General features: G+C 37.6%; 1 protein-coding gene and 1 pseudogene across 1 annotated transcript in view; both read left to right on the forward strand.

Annotated features, from left to right (window-relative positions):
* Positions 1-24230, forward strand: part of LOC126235087 (uncharacterized) — a 92667-nt gene that overhangs the window by 19103 nt on the left and 49334 nt on the right. Inside the window, exon 2 of the mRNA XM_049943821.1 lies at positions 19702-19797. Coding sequence (XP_049799778.1) covers positions 19753-19797 — 45 coding nt within the window. The 5' untranslated portion in view covers positions 19702-19752. The remainder of the gene's footprint in view (positions 1-19701; positions 19798-24230) is intronic.
* LOC126238706 (5S ribosomal RNA) lies at positions 13799-13916 on the forward strand (annotated as a pseudogene).

Here is a 24230-nt window from a genome sequence, read left to right on the forward strand (position 1 = left end):
AGTTAATAGTGTCCAACAGGTACTTCGAACTGGCAGTACACTTGTTAATTGTTTGATCCACAAATACCCCAGGAGAAACTGAAGATCACTAAACAATGAATTTTGCCAAGACTACAGCATGATACTTGTGAAGTATGATGAGTTGTAGCAATAGTATACAAGCACAGTGCCATTTTGGCATCATGAACTTGTTCTGCATCTAAAATTGTGCAGAGCATGAGCAGTTGATTTGCTCACATGGCTTTAAGTACACTATGCCTAGTGCTGACTATGCTGGAACATAAGAGCATTGGTTGCATTGTATTGATATAATATTGTAGCTGCTGTTTTTCTCCAAATTGAATATAAGAGTATGTGGACTCTGAACAATAATATCACTACTGCATAATGTATACACTCTCTTCTGAAGCTATAGTTAGTAAACTTTCTGCTTTCATAATGAATGAATGCTATGTATTGTACTAAGATGAAATAAAATGGTGTGTACAGAATGCAGTGTGATTGGTAATAAATCACTACCATATCACCTAGCCTTTGAAAACCCACTACATTGGTGAACCCAAGTTGTGAATATGTGATTTGTGATCATGATCACATTTACTACAACCTTGTCTTGCCAGACATTTGATGTACACCAGTGCAAGTGCCATAGATGTGTGAAGTGACTGCTGACATACTGAATAGATTTAAAATTTTGATCAGCCTCAAATTACTATGGTATCTTGTGTGTTGGCAATGATGACTTGCAACAGTAGTTACTCTGCATGACAGCTAATAGGAACACTACATCAGTGCTCCACATATGCTTCAATGCAGTTCCCTCACTGCATAGAAGATTTCATGTGACAAACCAGACATTGACTGACCACCACACCACAAATGCTGGCCACACAACAACAATGGGCTTCCGCTCTCACATTGTCAACTGGCCTTCTTCCAACAGCGACTACCACTGGCAATGAACTCAGTGGCACAACTTCATCAGTCAACTGTGGTGATTAGCCTGCATTTCAAGCTTCCATGGACCTACATCAGGCAGCATTCCATATCAAGACAACAGTAGCAACTGGCAAACAATCACAGTGCCATGTTGCAATTCCCAGCACAGGAACTACATGCCACCATATGCAATATGCACACAAGTGGTCAGCACACCATGCCCCCTCCTGCCATCCCATGTGGGTGATGTTATGGTTTGCTACAGCCAAATGCTCTTTTGCACATTGAGTCATTACGGATGTCTTAGAAAAAATTATTGCTTTACTATGTCACTTAGATTAACACTCTGAAGTAATGAGTGAAGCCATCCTGTCCCTGCAGCCCTCCAATAAATATGAGATGGTGAAATGAGTGATTCTGAGAAGACTCTCACACTCACCAGAACAACAACTACATCAAGCATTGTACAAAGCATGTCTTGATGACGGCACTGCATCACAGTTGTGGTGCCGCCTCCAGCACTCAACTGACAGAGGTCATCAATGGTCACATGTTGTGGGCTACATGGCTCATAAAGTTGGTGAATGTGGTCTGGAAAGTACTGATAGCCCATAAGCAACAACTGGTGGAAGACAGACCCACACTGGCTGACAGAATATATGCTCTCACATGTTAAGACAACCACTGGCCAGACAGCCTCGTGTCAACATTCCACACTGCAATGTCAGTTCACCACAGCCCACTACAGCATGATGTCTGGACTGCCAAGCACTATCAACATTCAGACTAAAGGATGAACAACTAGAGCTAAATCAGACAATTCTGATGCTGTGTGCTGGGACCACCAAACATTCGGTGGTAAGGCACAAAAATTTTGATATCCATGATGACAGGCAAATGCTGCTGGTGGGCAGGAATAGGTTCACTTGCCTGTCACACTACAACAAGCCGCCTTCTGGGCACGATCACTCAGAGCAGAAATGGACACGTTTTCATCACAGACATAGTAGACAACACCCACTTCCTGACTGAAATAGCGTCCAGTGTCAGTGAAGTCCCACAGAACCTCATCTTGGCTCACTCCACCTCAGAACTTCTGCACTTCCAGGCCACCATGATGTTCCTATATGGGTATGTGGCATCATGACCAGAACAGTGACTTTTTCCAATGGAGTGAAGCACACCTTGACTTTCTATGTAGCCTATGACGTGCATCTAGTTCAACTTCTTGCAACACTTCAAATTTTCCTCTGACGTGCAATGGTCTGCATTGTGCCACCATAACACACACACACCATCATTGTGGCTGCACTTACTGATATTCTGATATTACAACAGTGGTATGTACCATCAACGATCCACTGATCCACTCCTGCATCAGTGCCATCTAATGCAACAAACCTTCACTGCAGTGGACAAGGTGACTATAAACCACTTACAGCTCTTGGATGTACATGGAGAAAACCACTCATTGCACCTACAACTTCAGTCTCTTACACAGGAGCTTAACACAGCCTGCACTACCATCAGTGCATTAAAACATCAATGCACACACCGATCTATGGGACTCACAGCCTCCTCATTGGCCATGCTAGAATCATGCCTACAGCCAGCCCTGGTAAACAAGTAGATGCAAGTATGTACTTGCTTTGTGCTCTGCCTCACCTGCATGTGTGTCCCACTCAATGACCTGTCAATGGTGTATTTGTATGCCATATGAAATGGAATGGTCCATAGGATTATCACTACACCAGGACCCTTGGTATGACACAAGGCACATAGACTAGATCCCCAGAAACTGAATGCTGCAAAAGAAGCAGTCAATCAAATGATGTTGTGTGGTGAACTTTGACAATATGACAGCCTGTGGGCCTCACAAATAAGAGTAGTTCTGAAGAAAGATGGATCACTCCATGTGTGCAGTGATTATTGCAAATTGAACTCTCAAGCTATGCATGATTCCTACTGAGTACCAAACATTCAATACTATACCCACAAAGTTGCAGGGGCCACTGTGTTTTTCATGAATGACTGCAAGAAATCACACTACCAGATTCCCATGGACCCAGCTAATATTCAAAAAACTGCCATCACCATGCCTTTTGGTTTGCTTGAGTTCTTGGTAATGCCTTATGGACTCAAAAACTCCACACAGACATGGCAGTGTTTCATCGATGGTGTGCTTTTTAATGTCTCAAATTGTTACACCTACATAGATGATATAAAAGTGTTCTCTAAAGACAATGAAATGCATAACAGACACCTCAAACAAGTTCTCAGTTCTTAGATGAAGGGGGGCCGAAATCGACAAAGACAAACTAGAGCTTCACCAGAAATATGTCACAATTGTAAGATACACCAGCTCTACTTTAAGAATATGTCCAATGGGCGACCAGTTGTCTCTCATATGAAATCTTCCATGACCACAGACATTCCACAATATCCGGTTGTATCAGGGCATCTCGAATTTTGACCAGAGAAACATGCCACATGCAGCGGACATCCAGGCTTCCCTCACTCATGCTTTAAAAGGACCAAACACACACAGACATCACTGGCTCACGTGGACAAAAGACAGGCAAGTGTCTTTCACATGTTCAGTTGACAGTTTTGTTTCACCAGTGGCTTTAGCCCAACTGGTGTGGGACGTGCCTCTTACATTCACTACTGATGAGTTACTCTAACAAATCTATAACAGGAATATGCAACCACTCTGGTTTTTCTCCATAAAGCTCTCAAAATCCCAAATGCAGTATTAAGTATTTGACAGAGAACTTCAAGCGATTTACAACGCTGTGCCCTGTTTCAATGAAGATATTGATGAGTAAGTGGTTCTGATTTATACAGGCCATAAACCAGTCACAGATGTGATTCTACATCTGTCAACATGAATTGCTCCAAGACAGTTTAGGTACTTGGAATATAGTTCTCAATTTACTGTAGATGTCTGCTACTTACAGGAAGCAGATAACATTGTGATGGAATACCTTTCATGGGTCAATATGTGGACTATATCCAAATGGAATGGGAACAGGCATCAGATCTGTCAATTACAGTGCTTGCATCTGACCTGGGAACCAGTCTGAAGACTGAACAATGTCAACTACCAGGGATGAATACAGTTCCACTCTGTGATACTTCTCTCGAAAACAATGACCACTGGTGCCAGCATCCTTTCGTGAAGCCATTATTTGGTCACTGCACAATCTCTCCCATTAAGGAATATGACCCACTATGAAGCTTGTCACTGACTGCTTCGTATGGCCAAGAGACCGTAAAGCATGGACACACAAGCGCACTGACTGCTCGGCTAATCCCACGCGGCACTTCACAGTTCCACAGGGATGATCTTGTCACATTCATTTGGACCTCATTGGCCCTTTACTGGAATTGTCAGGAGAAAAATACATCCTCTCCATGATGAGGCGATGCAGAAGACTGACATGATGGCATACGTGACTTGCCCAGCTCAACAGCCCACTCATGATAACAATGGACCATAGATGACTGTTTGAGGCATGACTGTCTGAAACATTATGCAAAATCTGCAGCATCGACTGCTAGCATATGATAGCATACCACCCACAGAGTAATGATCTCGTTGAGAGGTGGCACAGAACAATGAAAGCAGCACTCATGAGTCAAAGTGGTGAATGGGCAGAAGCACTTCCTTGGGTCTTGTTAAGGGTGCACACTGCCATGAAAGAAGATCTACAGGGGCCATTTGCTGAATTGCTATATGGAGAGACACTGCGACTACCAGCAGATCTTTTCTTGCCACCCATAGATGACAACCCACAACCATTACTGGAACTACTATAAGCAGTATGGAGAAGAATTCAGCGCATCACCATCCTATCACCATGATCCTACCCAGCACTGCCTTCCTTCATACACAAGAGACTGGGCATGACACAGTTTGTCATGCTGCATGACAACATGGTCTGACCTGCACTAACACACTCCTGTAAAGATCCATATTGAGTCATCAGCTGTAGCAACAACATGTTCTGAATTGAGGTCAACTGCAAATCAACAATGGTGACGATCAACTGCTTGAAGCTGGCACAGACTAGAAGATCTCTCCTCTAATGCCACACCACTTTTGTTGTTGCTGCCCATGTTGACAGAACCTGAATGACTGCATCACCCATGCATAGGCCGTCAACAGTGGACGATGAAGTGCCCCCTCCTAACTCGCTGATCAGTCGACCATGACACCTCCTGCAACACCATAGGGGCTATGAACTCACACAAGCAGTGGCTGTCATTCATCACAGTGATAGTGTCTCCACCCAACATCTGCACTCTACAGTTGGGCTCTGTGGGGACTCTGAACAACAATATCAATGATGAATGATGTATATGCTCTCTTCTGGTGCCACAGTTAGTGTGTGCTTTCATATTGAATAGATGCTGTGTATTGTAGTAAGTGCAAATAAAATAGTGTGTACAGAATGCATGAGATTTGTAATAATTCTCTGCTGTATCACCTAGACTGTGAAAACCCACTACAAGAGCAGTCATTTAATATGCAACCAGATGAGACCTGCAGTCAGTTAAGTTTCGCATCTGTGTAGTCTAATATCAATCTGTGACTGCATAAACAACCTGCTTTGTTATGCACGTTGGATGACTGTTAATTGTAACAAATGTTCATGGAGTAAAATATTGTTGGCTGGGTCTAGTGGTAGTTTTAAAGAACAAATACTCATTTCGTTTTTTGAGGATTATTCATTGCTTGAATTTTTTCTGTCTGGAAACCAGGTTCTCTTGTAGATTTGGAAACCCTGTATGTTGATGTGTTTCTTGAAATGACATAGAAAACAAACAGATTCATACTTAATTTTCATATTTAATAGTCCTAGATGCCTTATTACCATAAATTTACAATGTTCACTCGGTGAAACACATTCAGTTTGTACGCAACTCCAGAAAAATTTATGTTTCTCCTTCCTTCCTTCCCACCACACAACATACAACCCAACCACACCCAGTTAATATCATTCCAAAGTACATCAGTAAAGATATAGTCATACTAAGATCAAAACATAGAACATCTGATTAGAAAAGAGGCGTTCAGTGTACACTGAACTGGAGGGCGGTGTCAATGGTTCTTCATACTGGTGATGGGCTTGATGACTTTTTTTTTTTTAGGAGTGGACACAGCTCCCAGGGTATTTCCTACAACATTTCACAGTGTATCAGCTTCAGAATAGATTTTTTCAGCTGTTATTTTGATGTTGAATTTTGTACAAATACAATTTAGCAACATTTAAAGCAAAAATACTTACCACTAAGACAAAATTGTAAGGCAAATATTAATGCATTAGGGGTAACTATACTAAAACTAACACTCAACAATCAGTAAATTTTAACTTGGATGCGGAAAATAATAATAAGATAAATGAATTGTTCTCTTATACACTTGACTTCCTAAAGTGACTCAAGTTTTGAAAAGTTAATACTATTTTGAAAACAGTCTTTTCTGTTGCTTTCATCATAACTGCAAAATACGATATCACTTGCAGTATTGTAGATTTTGATACCAATTTCACTACCAAAAAATATGATGCCATATATCAGAAGAAAGTCCTCTGTGCTTTTATGACACCACCATTTTATGACAATACCATTTTATATTGTCAGTAGTTCATGAAATACTGTGTGTAGCATAGACACTACTAAAACATCAAAGCATTTGATAAAGTTCTGTGTGCTACGTAAACACTACTTCGTTCCAGGATAATAGATTATGTTTATAGTAATTTCAAATATAAATCCTGTATGCTAACATGCCACAACTTCTGTTGGGAATACCATGTAGTGTGTATAAACAAACACACAGTCAAGTTCACTATCAGTTTTGTTCAACTCATGGTTTAGGATTCTATACAACATCAATCAAGTAATTTACATTTATAAACACTATGGTGAGTGTCCATAAAAACATGTCATGTAACTAACACTTAAAGCACAAAAAAGAAAATGTCCTCTCCAGATCATGGGGTTGTCTGAAATTTACATACGATTTCTGATTGAAAATTCACATAAAACTAGATAGAATTGGGAAATGTCCACTTACATAATACACAAAATTATATACTGTACACAGATGATATTATGTGTCAGCTTTTTGGGAAACAAGTGCCCACACATTTCAATAACTCTCCTAACATCTTTTACAAACTTTGTTGAAGATAAGATTTGTTTGTTTTAGAGTTCTGTGTCATAGACATCTACATAAAATGCATGGTGCATTCTGCACTGTGCACAAGTTGTTCATACACAAGGAATAGTGTACATATATTACTAGTTATCAGACAATACCTTCAAGGTATTTACAAAAAATTCTTAAACATGGTGGCAGTTGTATATGCATAAGAAATAATATAAACTTCGTAAATATAAAATTTCCTGTTGAAATAGTGAAGGAAAAAGATGTAGAGCTATCAGGAGTTGAGATAGTAGACATTAAACTAGCTGTTAGTTGTTTATACAGATCTCTCCTAAAAAGTTTGGAATAATCACTTAACAGACTAACACAAAGAAACAGAAGAGTTAATCTATGCAGTGATTTTAATATTGACTTTGCAAATGACCCAAAGAAAAGAATGAATTACTGAATCTCTTGCAAACTTTTAATGTGAAACCCACCATAGGAACAGCAACTCATATCACAAAGACCTCATGCACCACAACTGATCAGATTTTTGTAAATGTAGAAATGAACTATACAATAGAAACACTAAACACAGACTTTGGGAATCACACAGCTCAAAAACTCTCTCTGAGTATGGAAATTGAGCTACAGCTTAAACACTGCCTAACAACCACCAGTAGAAACTACAGTAATGAAAATATAAATCATTTTCTCCATTAACTGAGCAAAGAAAGCTGGGAAGAGATTTATAATTGTAAACAGACAGATGGAAAATATAATAACTTTATTAACAATTTTTCCTACTATTTTGAACTGTGCTTCCCTCCAACCCAGAGGGAAACATACACAAGAAAAACAAAAAATAAACGGATTACTCCTGGGATCCTAGTATCTTCAAACAAAAAAAGATTACTGCACAGATTGTCCAAACAACTTACATCATCAGAATTTGACTCTTATTACAAAACCTATAAAAAGATATTAAAAAATGTTGTCAAACAAGCAAAAATAATGGCAAATGACACATACATAAAAAAATTCCACCAATAAGACGAAAGCCATATGGAATATTGTCAGGAAAGAAACTGCAGCAGAACAGATAGACTTCCATAACATTAACTGCCTAATGGATAACTCAACTGTGATAACTGAACCTACAAAAATTTCAAATAAATTTAATTCCTACTTTACACAGATAACTGAACATCTTATAAATTAAAATTTACAGTGTACTCCTGTAAATCAGTCCAGATGTACTATAAATAACAAATCTATTTTTCTATACTCTACCAATCAAAAGGAAATACTTAATATAATCAAAGAACACTTGTCAACATCAGTAACTGGTCTCTATCAGAAGGGGTGTTCCCAGAAAAATTGAAGATAGCAAAAGTAAAACTCCTGTTCAAGAAAGGGATAAAAACTAAAGTATCAAACTACAGGCCAATCTCACTATTATCTGGTTTTTCCAAAATAATTGAAAAAATCTATTATAAAAGAGTAATCAGTTTCATAGAAAAAAATAATTATCTCAGATACTCAACATGGATTACGAAAATCTAAATCTATTGAGACAGCTATCTTTGCATTCCTAAATGAAGCCTTAAATGCAATAGACAATAAAGAACATATCTCAGCCATATTTCTAGACCCCTCTAAAGCATTCGATGTCATCAGTCACAACATCTTGCTTCAGATACTTGAATCTGTAGGTATTAGGGGCCCGGCCTATGAATTGATAAAATTAATTAGTTGAGCTTAATATCCAAGAAGGGGACAAGATTAAGTCCTACTGCTTAGAAAAGCAGAGCATCAAGTAAGGTGTACCACAATGCTCCATTCTAGGACCAGTACTGTTTCTACTCTTTGTAAATGACTTGGAACTAACTATCCCATGCCGTAACTAAATAAAATTTGCAGATGACACAAATATGATACTAAAAGGAAGGACCAAAGAAGAACTACTATATAAGATTAAAAATTGTACCACCCACATTACAGACTGGTTTTCTGGAAACAACTTAGTAATAAACACAGAAAAAATCGTTACAAGCATATATACACAATGCAAAATAAATGTCCACTAGCACGAGATGTAGAGTTGTTTACTAGAACCCTCAAAAATGCAAGCTCTACAAAATTTCTTGGGATATGGATCCAAGAAGATCTAAGATGGGTCCAACATACAAAATACATTACAAATAAATTAAATACCATTTGCTATACTATTAAAATTCTTTCTGATTGTACATCGAAAGAGACACTAAAAGATGTATACTTCACCCAGGCAGAATCCTTGCTGCAATACGGCATAATCTTTTGGGGAAACGTATCTGCTAGCAAAAGTTGTTTTATATGCCATAAGAGAGAAAATGCTGCATAAAGAAGCTCATGTAAACCCTTATTCAAGAAACTACATACCCTTCCACTACCATGTCTGTACATTTTACAAGTAATCATATTTTTAAGGAAAATCTTAGAAAATAGCAACAATCTTGTGTCAACTAACCAGCATGTCCACCTGTATAACACAAGGAGAAAGTAGGACATATATGTTCAATACGCGCACAAAACACTGAAACAGAATGGACCACTGCAAACAGGAAACAGACTATACAATAAGCTACCTACAAACATTAAAGCAATAAAAGACACTTCAAAATTTAAAACTGCTGTCCATAAATATTTATTGCAAAAATGTTATTATAGTATAGATGAATATCTTGAAGCACAAAAATTTATTGCCAAATACTAAAAAAAAAAAAAGAAAATAAAAATAAAACATTAATTACTTGGGTTAAGTATAATGTATGGAAGCTGAACCTTCAGTTGTGATAATATTAAGCCTAAATCAATGTAAATATTGGTGTATGTATTGTAAATCACAATGGCTTGTCCAATATTATATTATATACCTTGTACAACAAATGATCAATAGGACCAATAAAAATGTAATGTAAAAATGATAAAATTTTATGCAGTATTTATGGGTTGTGGGTATAGTATTCAATGGCAAAGTAGTCTTTGTATCATTCAAGAATCACCCCCATGCTCCTAGTTGGTTACACAAATAACAAAACATCAAATAAAAAATGCAGTAGCTCTAAGATATTTACAAGTCATTGTGTGGGATATGGTTGTGATGAAACACTTAAAAACTAGAATTTCTGTCTAGATAAATGTTGATCATTACATGTTTCAATAAGTCACTATATGTCTGCAACACTTGGTGCATATCAAACACACGACAAATTAACTATAGAGTCTCCTATCTGGGGCAAAATGTCCAAAAACTTATGTGCAGTATATACCTCATCATGTTTTCAGAAAAGTAACAAAATAACTCCCACCTCTCATCAGATTTTCAGAAACAGTAATGAAACAGTTATATGTTGCAGGTATGTAGTCCCATACAATAAGTTGTTCAATTTATAAAGATTTTATAGTACTGAATACATCAACCATCAAGTATTCAGATGTGTCATCTAGAGTTACCGTGTATGATTCAATGTAAGTATAAAAAATTTCGTAAGTTCAGAAATAAACAGTTTTCATTTCTCATTACTTTTCAACCATGTACAAGTATGTAATGCTGTATAGGTATAGTTGTTAATCCATTAAAAACATTCTCCAGTTTACTTCCTAATTTCAAGTGTCATGTTCTTCATAATAATTACCAACAAGATGCTTAATCACTTTTCAGTATACAGATTATTGACATGTTGCCTAATTACAAAATATGTCACACTCCACATAGAATCAATCTTTCTGCATAAATATAACTGAGTATTTACTTGCATCTGTTACTTCAGATCAAAAACAACTTGCATTACAAAACTTGCTGACCTTGTGTGTCTTTCATAAACTCTCTCCACAGTAAGAAAAGACAGGTTCCCTAACCAGACCCCACCTAACATCATTCTCTTCATTCCATAAGTAATACATCAATAGTTCATTAAATATATCAAATATCTCTTCATTGCATCAACATAATAACTTCTCCTCATATCCTCATATCACCACCTCATTACTCTACTAAATATTCCATAATAATAGTCAGCTAAGAAAAATCACTTGCTTCATCTTACACAATAGATCAACCTCACAAAATAACATCACATAGCAGCAGATCTCACAACTGGTATAGCTTTTCTTCTAACAACAGAAACAGACATTACACTATTTACATGTTTTATTACTTTTCTGTATGTAATCACTGCAGTTCTTGCACAACTCATTACTGTATACAATCAAATTACTTCAACTTAAGGGTCGGCAAGGTAATAATCCCTACAATAACTTCATTACATTCAAATACACTTCACTAGGCAACTGTACTTTCACTTGTTACATTTTACAAACACTTTGATAGCTAGTGCATGACACTAAGTTTCCCAAGTGTACTCTTTTACTGATGGCTATATACACCATATACTTCCTCAATATTCACCAAAAATTGTGTACACACTGTGTTGTAATCTCATTACTCCTGCAATTATACAACCTTTTACATTTTCATGTTTACTGGTTACTCAGGGTGATCAAAATAATTTGATGTACTTGTGGATTTTGTAAAATTCCATTACCAGTACCTTACGTTTTTGGTACAATTGAATTTTTTTTACTATAAACACAAAAACACCCTCTTGATTACTATTACACACAGAAAATAATAAAATAGGTGTTAACTCTCTGAATTTTACTTGGTCAGATTTGTATAGTTTTTATGTTTATGTTTACTGTCAAAAATGACTGTTCACCAATGTTTCTACTTAAAATATATGTGTAACTCTCTCAAAATGTTAACCATATATTTCTTGAACTGTAAGACAACAAGAGTACAACAAGAGTAAGTGACATCACCACTGAGTGTCCCAAACAGATCTTGGGACCCCTAATTATCTTCTGCAAATTTTGAAAACCAAGGCTTCTTTTTTTCTTCTTTTTATCCCTCAGGAACTGGTCTACAAACTTTTCTGGCCCATAAACTAACCCCATCTGAATTATTTCTGGTAGTCCTCTCTTAAATGCATCTATTTGAGTTAATTCAGCAAAGAGTTGATCTGAGTGTGCAAGTTTCATGATATGGTCTTTGCAAAACTCTTTCATACCTCCTGTCTGCTCCCTGTACATTGGACCATTTAAAAACTCACTCTTTAACCTTGCCTGTTCAGTATCAGACCAAACCTTTTTCAAGAAACACTTTTCAAATTCATCTATAGATAAATTGCTACAGTCAAGTTGGTTGGCCCATGACAGGGCTCCCCTTCTAATGATCTTTTCATAAACTTAATTTTTAATTCATCACTCATGCCAGGGAGAAAACTATCATGGCAATGTTGTATAAAATCAACTGCATGAAAATGTTTGTCACTAGGGTAACACTTTAGTGGCATAGTAGGATGGCTTGGATGTCACACATTACAGAATGTTTTTAGATATGCTCCATCTTGTAACTGTTGTACCTGTTTTTTGATAATAGTGACATCACTATGTAAGTCTGAGACATTTGAGTCTGTTACCTCAGTTATCTTCTGAACTTTTTCATCAACATCTGAGGCAACACTGTCTATTTTTTCATTTCGCATATTTATAAAAGTTACAGCTTGTTTCCTAGTGTCTCCAACAGCATCTTTACATCTAACTTCAACAGCACCTGTCTCAGATCTGAGATCCTTGTCTACTTCCCCTATTGTTGTCTCTGAAGCCTCTACCTTCCCCTCTACTTTTTTCACACATTCATCTATAGCATTCGCTTGAGAAAACATACCAACTAAGTCTTTTTTAACAATAGAAATTTGTGCATCAAGCTCTGCTCTAATGAGATTACATTCTGAGACTATTGACTTTTCCAGTTTTTCACAAATTTTTTCCATTGATGACAGTTTCTTTCAACTTTTTCACTATTTTTCCAGTTTGTCACTATTGTTTCCATTGATGACATTAATGCAGTAAACATGTCTTGAAAATTTAACTATTTGGGTTTTCACTCAACATTGTTTCACCTATGTGTGAGTGTATTTGTTTCTTATGGTCTGGACTCAAATCTAACACACTACTGTCTAAAAATCTGAGTCTGCACTAATTTCAGTTAACTGTTTTGGTTGACTATTGTCTAATATGTCCTGAAACATGTCTTTATCAGCTCTGTCCTATTCAAGGTCACTAGTTGAAGCTGGTAGGTTTGGCATATTTATTTCATTGTTCTGATCATGATCCATTTTTTGTAAATTTGTTCATAAATTATCAATGCAAGAAAAAACCAGTCAAAATGTTCACACAACACTGCACTGAGAGAATAAAAAAATGAATGTTTTAATTGGTACTTAGCTTATTATTGTTCTGGATTGGGTAGATGGCATCAACTTAGGTAATAATGCATCAACCTTTTACAACAATGTATGTCCATGGTGTTGTGTCATTCCAAAACTTCTCCACATGTACTATGTAAAATTACATTTGGTTTAAAATCATTCCTCTCTGCAGGATCATTTTATGCTTTTTGATCACATGTAACATAAACACTATCAAAAACCCAGATGTACAAGTATCCGGGTCACAATGGCACCACCTTAACATCCTCCTTTGTTATGCACATTGGATGACTGTTAATTGTAATAAACGTTCATGGAGTGAAATATTGTTGACCAGGTCTAGTGGTAGTTTTAAAGAATAAATACTTATCTTGTTTTTTGAGGCAACGGCCTTGCCGCAGTGGATACACCGGTTCCCGTGAGATCACCGAAGTTAAGCGCTGTCGGGCATGGCCGGCACTTGGATGGGTCGCCATCCAGGCCGCCATGTGCTGTTGCCATTTTTCAGGGTGCACTCAGCCTCATGATGCCAATTGAGGAGCTACTCGACCGAATAGTAGCGGCTCCGGTCAAAGAAAACCATCGTAATGACCGGGAGAGTGGTGTGCTGACCACACGACCCCCCTATCCGCATCCTCATCTGAGGATGACACGGCGGTCAGATGGTCCCGATGGGCTACTTGTGGCCTGAAGACGGAGTGCTTTTGTTTTTTGAGGATCTCCTTCAATTTGTCGCTCGAATTTCTTCTGTGTGGAAACCAGGTTCTCTTGTAGATCTGAGAGCCCTATAGCTTTATGTGTTACTTGAAATAACATAGATGACAAACAGATTCATACATAATTTTCATATTTAATAGTCCTAAATGCCTTGCTGCCATAAATTTACAATGTTCACTCAGTGAAATACATTCCATTTGTACGCAACTTCAGAAAACTTAACATTTCTCCTTCCTTCATTCCCACCTCACAACATACAGCCAAACCGCACCCAGTTAATATTGTTCCAAAGTACATGAGTAAAGATATAGTCATACTAAGATTGAAACATAGAGCATTAAATCGAAAATAATTAAAAAAAAAAAAACACACACACACATTTACTCTACAGCACAATAGAACAAATTTCGATAACATATATTGACATAAAAAAAGTATATATAATTTTGCAGTACAGTAATTTTATGAAATTTGTTTCTTTTTTATCACAGGGGTTGATTGTGTTAGCACAACATATACTACCATACAGTTCCAGTTGAAAACATTTCAAATAAGATCGAAAAAAGGATAATATCGTAAATTTGAGAATATACATGGTCGAGATGACTTATTGCACATTGCAGTGTACAGTTAATAATTGAGATGATAGGTTTACAAAGAGTTTAACTAGATGTGAAATATGTAGCATAATAATTATTCATGTTGTTTTTGTGGTAAATGTATATTTGATCCACTCAAGACAATTAGTTCTCCAGGTAAGTCACCTGCATATTTTAAAGAAACCTGTCAATGCAGATAATTTAAAATCTGATTTACCACATTACTTTGCATCAGTAAGTTGTTTTGATTGTTATTTATACCTTTCATTCAAACAAGAAGCAAAAAGCAGCAAGCACACAAATTTGACGATGAAAGGACTATAGAAAAACTTTGATGGATTCAGTTGAGTTTATCTTCTGATTAATATTTAAAAATACAATTATTTAAAGCAGATCAGTATTCATGGATATTGTAAATAAAATCTCCATACTTATCCATACCTCCTCCATTCATAATTTACTGCAAATCCAGGCCTCATTATAGCAAATCATATCTAAGCTGATCAATAAATCTCTTTCCTTTTTAGTTATTTCTCAAAATCACACTCTAGCTACTTTTGCGGGTCTATTCTTTTGAGATGGAAAAACAATGTCAGCCTCTTTCCAAGACATATCTTATCATGTGGTTGTTTTACTTGATCAAGAAGACAAATTTTCTCATTATGTGGTTTCCCTCCTTGTTTGCTATATCTCACTTACTAAGAACTTCATTTCCATTGTTTCTTTCCTAATATCTCTGTTGGTTCACCTACAAATTTCTGGACAGTATATGGTAACTGACACCAAGAAGCACTTGCAGATTATTAATGTTGACCATCAGGGAACTTTCTTCTCCCAAAGATGCTTTCCCACAAGATTATGAAACTCTGCTTTATTGTGGATTTTGTAATGATTTTTTGCATGTGGTTGGCTACCTGCTGTCAGTACACTGCAAAGATAACTGAAATGGTGTACTTGTTCCACTTTTCTGCCAAAAGTGGTTTTAGTAGAATTATTCTGTTGATTGTCTGGGAAAACTACCATTTTTGACATGCTTATCTCAAGATCAAATTGTTTGAAAATAGAATTCCATGCATTCAACTTCCGTTAAGTTTTGGACTGACCTTTGCCCCACATTACAACAGCATCTGGAAAGTCAAGAGCTTTAAGCTCAGAGATTTTGCTTTTCTCTATTATTTCATCCATTTCAGTGATGAATAAAAAATGCAAAAGCACACTGTCTCACTGAACAACCTGCTTAATCTCAGACTACTCTGACTATCTGTTACCTGTCTGAACACAACTCTGTAAGTGTTCAAAGCACATGGTACATTTCTATTCTCAAGGTGTTCACAGGTTTTATGTTTGCATGCACTGTTAGAAGTCTTCTCAGCATCTAAGAAAATGAAGATGATGTGTATTCATTTTTCCTATTGTTTGTATATGTTCATACTTATAAAAAATATCACCTCCACCACGATTCTGTTTCTTCTAAAGCCATATTGCTCTTCTTTGAGCTCAAGTTCACAGCTGGAATGAATCAATTCAAATATATAACTAGCTGAAATTTGCAATTGGAATGAGTCAACTGGAACAAATGACCAGAGTTAATCAAAGAACAGAAAATCCTGGATGGAATAACAATGTTAATTAAGATAGATAACTCCACACCATGTAGAGGAGGCACTGAGCAGTGGATGGGCACATTTAAAAGTAAGACTGGTGGATGAGCTATCAGAATAAGTCCTTCATGAGATGTACACACACACACACACACTCACACACACACACACACACACACACTCACTCACACACACACACATGCATAGCTCACAGACACATGGCCACTGTTGACTCTAGATATTGAGGCTTGTTTGACTTCCTGCAAGAACAAATAAATTCTTAGGGAAACAGTACTGGATGTATGTTTGCATTTTCCAATATACCTGCAAAGCAATAGAAGAAAATAAATATGCCACCTGAATATAACCCCTATCCAAGGCAAACTGTATATGCAAATAAGAGGACTGTTCAAAAAATTCTGGAACATTTGTAATATCATGCCAATGGTGGTTGGCATCCCTGCATACACCTTTGTTTAATGTGTAGTTGCCAGAAGTTTCATTGTTGTATGTCTGTTAGTTATGGTTCAGGGCTGAGCTGAGTAGACTGATGCGTCACACAGTTTGCTGATTTTGAGATGGCAGAGTTAGAGGAGCAATGAGTCTGCATTAAATTTTTCATGAAACTCAAGAAAACCTTTACAGAGACATACCAAATGATTCACAGGAAGCCTACAGTCATGAGTGCTTAAGCTATACCTGGCGTTACAAATGGTTCATTTGGTTTAAAAATGGCTGGATGGAAGTTAAAGATGACCCATTCAGGATGTCCCTTGATGACAACCAACAATGCTCTTGTCAGAAACATAAATGAAATTGTGCATGCCAATTGAAGACTGAATGTCTAAGAGACTGCAGAAGAATGTAACATTTCAGTTGGATCATATCATGAAATCCTGACACAGCACCTCAAAATGAATCATGCCGCTGCCAATTTTGTCCCATGCCTCATGAGTCAAGACCAGAAAGACTTTTGCCTTACAATCAGTGATGAGCTTTTGGATTATGCAAATGAGACCTGGCTCCTGTAGACTTTTTTAAATTTTCAGTCATTCAAACCCCATAGAAAGGATGAACATTCGCAAGGATAGACAACATGAAAGAAGATTCGCACACGGCACTTCACATGATCCAGCAAGAGGCATGTACCAAGGCTGGAACTGGTGTTGGGAGCAATGTATCAATTGTGGAGGAGAGTATTTTAGAGGAGACCATGCACAATACATAAAAGGTCAGAGCAGAAACATTTTTGTTGAGAAAGTTCTGAATCTGAATCTGTGTATGTCTATGAGAATAGGAAATAAATGTACATGAAAATGTTTTTAAATGTATCTAGCAATTTTTGCTGAATTCTGTTTGATTAAACTTGGCATTAAATGTCACCTGGACTGTCACTAATCAACATACAGATCTTTTACAGCAAAGGCTCAACATGAATAGCAGCCATTCTTTACTATTTTTTGTGGCACCACTTTTCCACATCCAATCAGTATCAAATATCACCGGTACCCATGACAAACAGTCTAACTACTAAAGAAGTTATGAACTGACACTAATACAGATTTTCTTGGATTATATTTGTTTGTAACACCTTGCCATTCTCAACATATTCTTAGGGAAGCTAGGAATATCTTTTCCGCAGGGTGCATTTCCGTGTTAAGTTACATGTATGTAATTTTGAGTGAAACTCTTTATCCCTCGTTTTCCACCTCTTATCCTAGGTATGGGGGTGCTAATGTTTGTCAGTCTACTTTATCAATATGCCGTGCAATTTTGTTTTGGCTCTTCTAATAGCAGGCTACAGTCCCATGGCATGGGGATTTCAATGTTAACCAGGACTTCAGACATTTCCTTGGAAACAAACAAAAAATTAATTATGTGACTTTATTAATTTGGGGGTGATAACTCAAAGATTGTAATTACCCCTTACACAGAAGAAAATATTATTTCTTCAAGTTGCATTTTCCCACAAAATGATTCTGTAATTCTTGAGCAAAGGAAAGTATGTGGAATAAACAAGTTTCTTCATTTTTAAATCACCTATAGTAGGAATCTTACATATTACTAATGTAAGTGTACTGAGATGTTTCATTGTTTTTATGGGAATAAACACCCCAGAAATTGTTTGTAATGTATGTTATCTTTGAAGTTACTCTCAGTTGTCAGAGTATATGTGTTGTCAGAGTATATGCGTTTCACATATGAAGATGCATGTGTGTTGCTTGACAAAAAATAAAAAGTAATTCTATACACTTCAGTTCTGTGTACTTTTCTTCATGTAGACTATAACCCTTACCAGCTTAACTGATGGCCCACCACAGTGAAGGAATAAAATATAAATGTGGACAGCTTTAATTCCGCCAGTGAGGACGGGGCATGAGTTGTGCTTGGGTAGCTCAGTTGGTATAGCACTTGCCCGTGAAAGGCAAAGGTCCTGAGTTTGAGTCTCGGTCTGGCACACAGTTTTAATCTGCCAGGAAGTTTCATATCAGTGCACACTCCACTGTAGAGTGAAAATTTCACCCTAGATACTTGTGTCACGTTCCTCACAGATAGCAAATAATCACTTGAACCACCATACACTGGTTCCTTTCCAGTGTTGTGATGAGAATACCACACCATGAAGATGTGCAAAATATGGCAATACCATGAAGGTACCTAGATAGCAAGTCAATCAGTGTGGGTCCTACTTCACAAGTAAAAGAGACCACACCTATGTCACAAGCCTCACCACCCTCAAAAACACCTGTGCCAACCTCACCTGTGATTACTAGCCCCTCCTACCGCCTGCGACTACACCATCAAAATATTCATCAGCTGTAATAAAGCCACAGCCAGCAACCCAGACAAGAACCAGCTAGCAAACAGAGTTAAAATTTCCTAACATTCCTGGTGCTATACACTATAAGATAAGGGTGGGGGGTAGCAACTGTACAGGAATAATAATCCAGCAGGTGACACTAGTCTGTGTTACCTTTGGTACAAGGGTTATCTTTGGAGTTACTCTAAGTTGTGCACTATTTTTTTTTTAAATGTGTGTGTTGCTCAAAATAAAAAAAAGTTTACCCACATTTTCATTATTTTAAGTGCCAAAGGAAAATCGGAACAACTGTTCATTTTAAGATTCAGCTGTAAAGATATTATCACTAAACACAACGCAAATTAGATTTTGTATCTATTGTCAGATGTGAACTACTTTTTATGATAAATAATGATTATAACAAACTCTGGAAGATAATTCAGATGCATTATTGTTATCTGCCAGTGGCACACCATTTAATTCCCTTGATATATTATAAATCTGTAACAAATCCAACTGTAACATCTGTATTTAAGAATATTCATCCAATTACATCTTTTTTTTGCAGAATGAGGTGGAAATTTGACTCTGATGAGTACCCTGACCATAAATTCAGAATATGAAAGCAATAACTCTGTGTCTATGCACATCTTGGACAGCGTTGGTATGTACTGTATATGAAGATAGAACAGGTGTCTATGAAATGATGTATCAGGAATGAAAATAGCTCTTCCAAACTTTTCCACAGTAAAATATGATCTCATTTAGTGCTTAACATACAATTTTTGTGCTGTAAAACAGTTGTATAGTCATTAAAACTGGATCATATACCTTAGTAGGTACTCATACGATTCTGATACTGAAGATGAGAGCAGCATAAATGAAAAGGTCACCTTATTCTATAGTTTCATTATGACAAGCTATGTCAACAATGATTACTTTATCTTATACAGGGTGTAACAAAAAGGTATGGCCAAACTTTTAGGAAGAAAGTATATTATATGGACATGGGTCTGAAAACATCTTATTTCCCTGTCACAGCTCAGTGTATACAACCCTTTAACACCTTAATCATGAGAAACATACAAGAAAAGAATGTGTGAGTGCAGCATGAAACTCTTTCCTAAATAAAATGTGTAAAATATCCTCCATTAGGAAGGATACACAAATCTACTTGCATTCTTATTGAATCCCTTATGTGCTCCCTGGAGATTTGCATATTGTTTAACAGCCTTCCACACTACGAGCATGAGGACTCTGTACAATTTGCAACAGTGTTGTGTAAACAAGAGCTTTCCGATGCCCCCACAAATAGAAGTCTGGTGGCTTTAGGTCCAGAGAGCACGGAGGGCAAAACATCAGGAGGGCGATGGTTCAGGTCCCTGTCCAGTCATTCAGTTTTAGATTTTCCACAATTTCCCTAAATTAGGACATACAAATGCTGGAATGTCTGCCTTGGAAAGGGCATGGCTGATTTCATTCTCCATATTTTTCTAAACTGAGCTTGTGCTCCATTTCTAATGACCTCACTGTTCATGGGATATTAAACTCTTATCTTTCTTTTTTGTTTCCATCATTTCTATGGGTGTCAGATGTTGACTGCAGAACATTTCAAGTAAGAAAACCTTTCATGTAATTCTGGTGTGTTCTGTTTCTGTATGCTTCCCATGATTAATGTTATTATGAATAGAAGTAGAAAATGAGCTCGAAAATGGAAATAAATCATTTCTGGACCATATCTACATGACACATTTATTCCTCTATCATTGCAGAATGTTTCCTGAAAGTTGGACTTTGCCTTTTTGTTACACTAGATATTATCAGTATTAGTTTTAAATAATGATAAAAATAATGGAAAAATATAAATGCAGTGAATACAACAAGTTGGCACAAAACTTTAAAATGAGAACAGAATTTTGAGATATTGATTGTGCTAATTCTCTTATCATAGTTGTATATTAAAGGAATAAAATCACCAACACAATGCATGTTGAAGAACAATTTCATTAAATAAATATAGCATGAAAATTTGATAGAATAACTGTGCAAAAACAAACATATCAAAGACCCCTGATTTGCCTCTGTGAATCCAAGCTTTCCTCAAGGATAATGTGATGAATAACATCAGATGGAGGGTATGATAGATGCTCTGTTATCTATGCTCTGGCACCTGAGTTATTTCCGGAGAGTAGACAGGCAGAGAACAAGGTCACTGATGAAGTCTGTGTGTTCACATAGATAGCTCACCAGGAAGATATAACACGAGTCCTCACCCACAATGCCACGCAGGTTCATAAAGGTTGTTGACCAGGTTGAACCAGATCTAAGGATTGTCTTTGGGAACTTGTCGGTGAGAACATTCTTCATTGGAAAAAGTTGAATCAGTGCAACCTGAGGATTTGAGGTGGAGGAGGCACTGAGGGCAAAATCTTGATTGAGTGACAGGTGGCATCCAAGAGCATCCCTGTCTAATATCTTCATGAGGGGTGTTTGAAAAGGTGACCATACACAGTGCACAATGCAGTAGACGTGAGAGGGTGGTTGACTGATGTGGCAGGGATGACCATGGTCATCGAATACATCGGTGGAGGACTTGCAAAAGTGTGATGTGGTGCATCTTCCAAGACCTCCATGGCAGTGACAACATCTTGAGTGACATGTTGAACATAATAGTTTCCAGCCTGGTGCCCACTGAGTTCCGATGGCAACATATTCCTCAAATTATACACACTATGGATGGTGATATTTGGTCCAAAACATGTGAGTTCAACAGTTTGTGAAAGATGTGAAGGTCAAGGTTGACATAACCTTGTGAAAACACCACAGACAATGCACTTGGTTCACGCCATTGTGAGCCTGGATAGGTTACATGGCCCACTTGGTTGCATAAGGGAGGAAATGTTCCTGTTCCATTTTAACAGCAACATGAGGTTGGTGCTGGACTTGAGATTCACAGTCCACTGGTGAAGCAAAATGAGAGAGCATGGTGTTTGTTGTGTCTTATGGTGTATGGCTTGTTGTTCATGCCGTGAACACAATGCACATTCACTGAAGTAATGGGCAAAAAGGCAAAAATGAGTCCATGGTCACCAATGTGGTAATTCTCTTCCTTTAGTTGTATGATGAAGAAGTAATGGTCACCAACACCACGTACATTGACAATTACTTTTATTAAATAACTGTAGTACATAAAAACAAAGTCTGAACTTTTGAGAGAATAGCTGTGCAAAGGCTAACATATACAAGATCCTCGATCAAAGAGACAAAGTCAAACTTGAAGATGGTGCTTCTTGTGGCCAATTGTGCACTGTGAAAGATATCAAAAATTTCACACTATAAACAAAATCTGGCAACAATAAACCAGTTTAGGTATTATGCTTCAAACCATTAAATACAAATGTTCATGCAATGTTATTTAGAAACACAAATATATCTCTGAACATTTTACAATGCAGCAAGTATACTAGCTGTAGTTGTTGTTCAATAGGCACAATATTTCAGTCAACTACCCTTTCACCATCATCAGGTAGACTGAGAAACATGGGGCATGAGGGTTACTCACCTCATATCCACATCTACATCTACATCTACATCTACATCCATACTCCGCAAGCCACCTGACGGTGTGCGGCGGAGGTTACCTTGAGTACCTCTATCGGTTCTCCCTTCTATTCCAGTCTCATATTGTTCGTGGAAAGGATTGTTGGTATGCCTCTGTGTGGGCTCTAATCTCTCTGATTTTATCCTCATGGTCCCTTCTCGAGATATACGTAGGAGGGAGCAATTTATTGCATGACTCCTCGGTGAAGATGTGTTCTCGAAACTTCAACAAAAGCCCGTACCGAGCTACTGAGCATCTCTCCTGCAGAGTCTTCCACTGGAGTTTATCTATCATCTCCGTAACGCTTTCGCAATTACTAAATGATCCTGTAACGAAGCGCGCTGCTCTCCATTGGATCTTCTCTATCTCTACTATCAACCCTATCTCGTACAGATCCCACACTGCTGAGCAGTATTCAAGCGGTGGGTGAACAAGCGTACTGTAACCTACTTCCTTTGTTTTCGGATTGCATTTTCTTAGGACTCTTCCAATGAATCTCAGTCTGGCATCTGCTTTACCGACGATCAACTTTATATGATCATTCCATTTTAAATAACTCCTAATACGTACTCCCAGATAATTTATGGAATTAACTGCTTCCAGTTGCTGACCTGCTATATTGTAGCCAAATGATAAGGGATCTTTCTTTCTATGTATTCGCAGCACATTACACTTGTCTACATTGAGATTCAATTGCCATTCCCTGCATCATGCGTCAATTTGCTGCTGATCCTCCTGTGTTTCAGTACAATTTTCCATTGTTACAACCTCTCAATATACCACAGCATCATCCACAGAAAGCCTCAGTGAACTTCCGATGTCATCCACAAGGTAATTTATGTATATTGTGAATAGCAACAGTCCTACGACACTCCCCTGTGGCACACCTGAAATCACTCTTGACTCGGAAGACTTCTCTCCATTGAGAATGACATGCTGCGTTCTGTTATCTAGGAGCTCTTGAATCCAATCACACAATTGGTCTGATAATCCACATGCTCTTACTTTGTTCATTAAACAACTGTGGGGAACTGTATCGAATGCCTTGCGGAAGTCAAGAAACATGGCATCTACCTGGGAACCTATGTCTATGGCCCTCTGAGTCTCGTGGACGAATAGCACGAGCTGGGTTTCACACGATCGTCTTTTTCGAAACGCATGCTCATTCCTAGAGAGTAGATTTCTAGTCTCCAGAAAAGTCACTATACTTGAACATAATACGTGTTCCAAAATTCTACAACTGATCGACGTTAGAGATCCAGAGTGGTGGTCTGCATGCCATCCATGCCTGAAGGCGTCTGCCCGCTGAGTCAGGTTAGTGGTATTAAAGACAGGGAATTCAGAGATGGTATTGGGTGGGTAGCTGTTGGTGGTCCATCCAGCTCAGATGTCCTCCCATTTTGGTTGTTGAATTTCTCATTCTTCTCTTTAATCATACTGAGGACACATTCCCAGGCCTTTCTGAGATTTTAGCCTCATTCGTAGCTTAGTAACTG

This window comes from Schistocerca nitens, chromosome 2 (genome assembly GCF_023898315.1).
Source record: "Schistocerca nitens isolate TAMUIC-IGC-003100 chromosome 2, iqSchNite1.1, whole genome shotgun sequence".
NCBI classification, from domain to species: Eukaryota; Metazoa; Arthropoda; class Insecta; order Orthoptera; family Acrididae; genus Schistocerca; species Schistocerca nitens.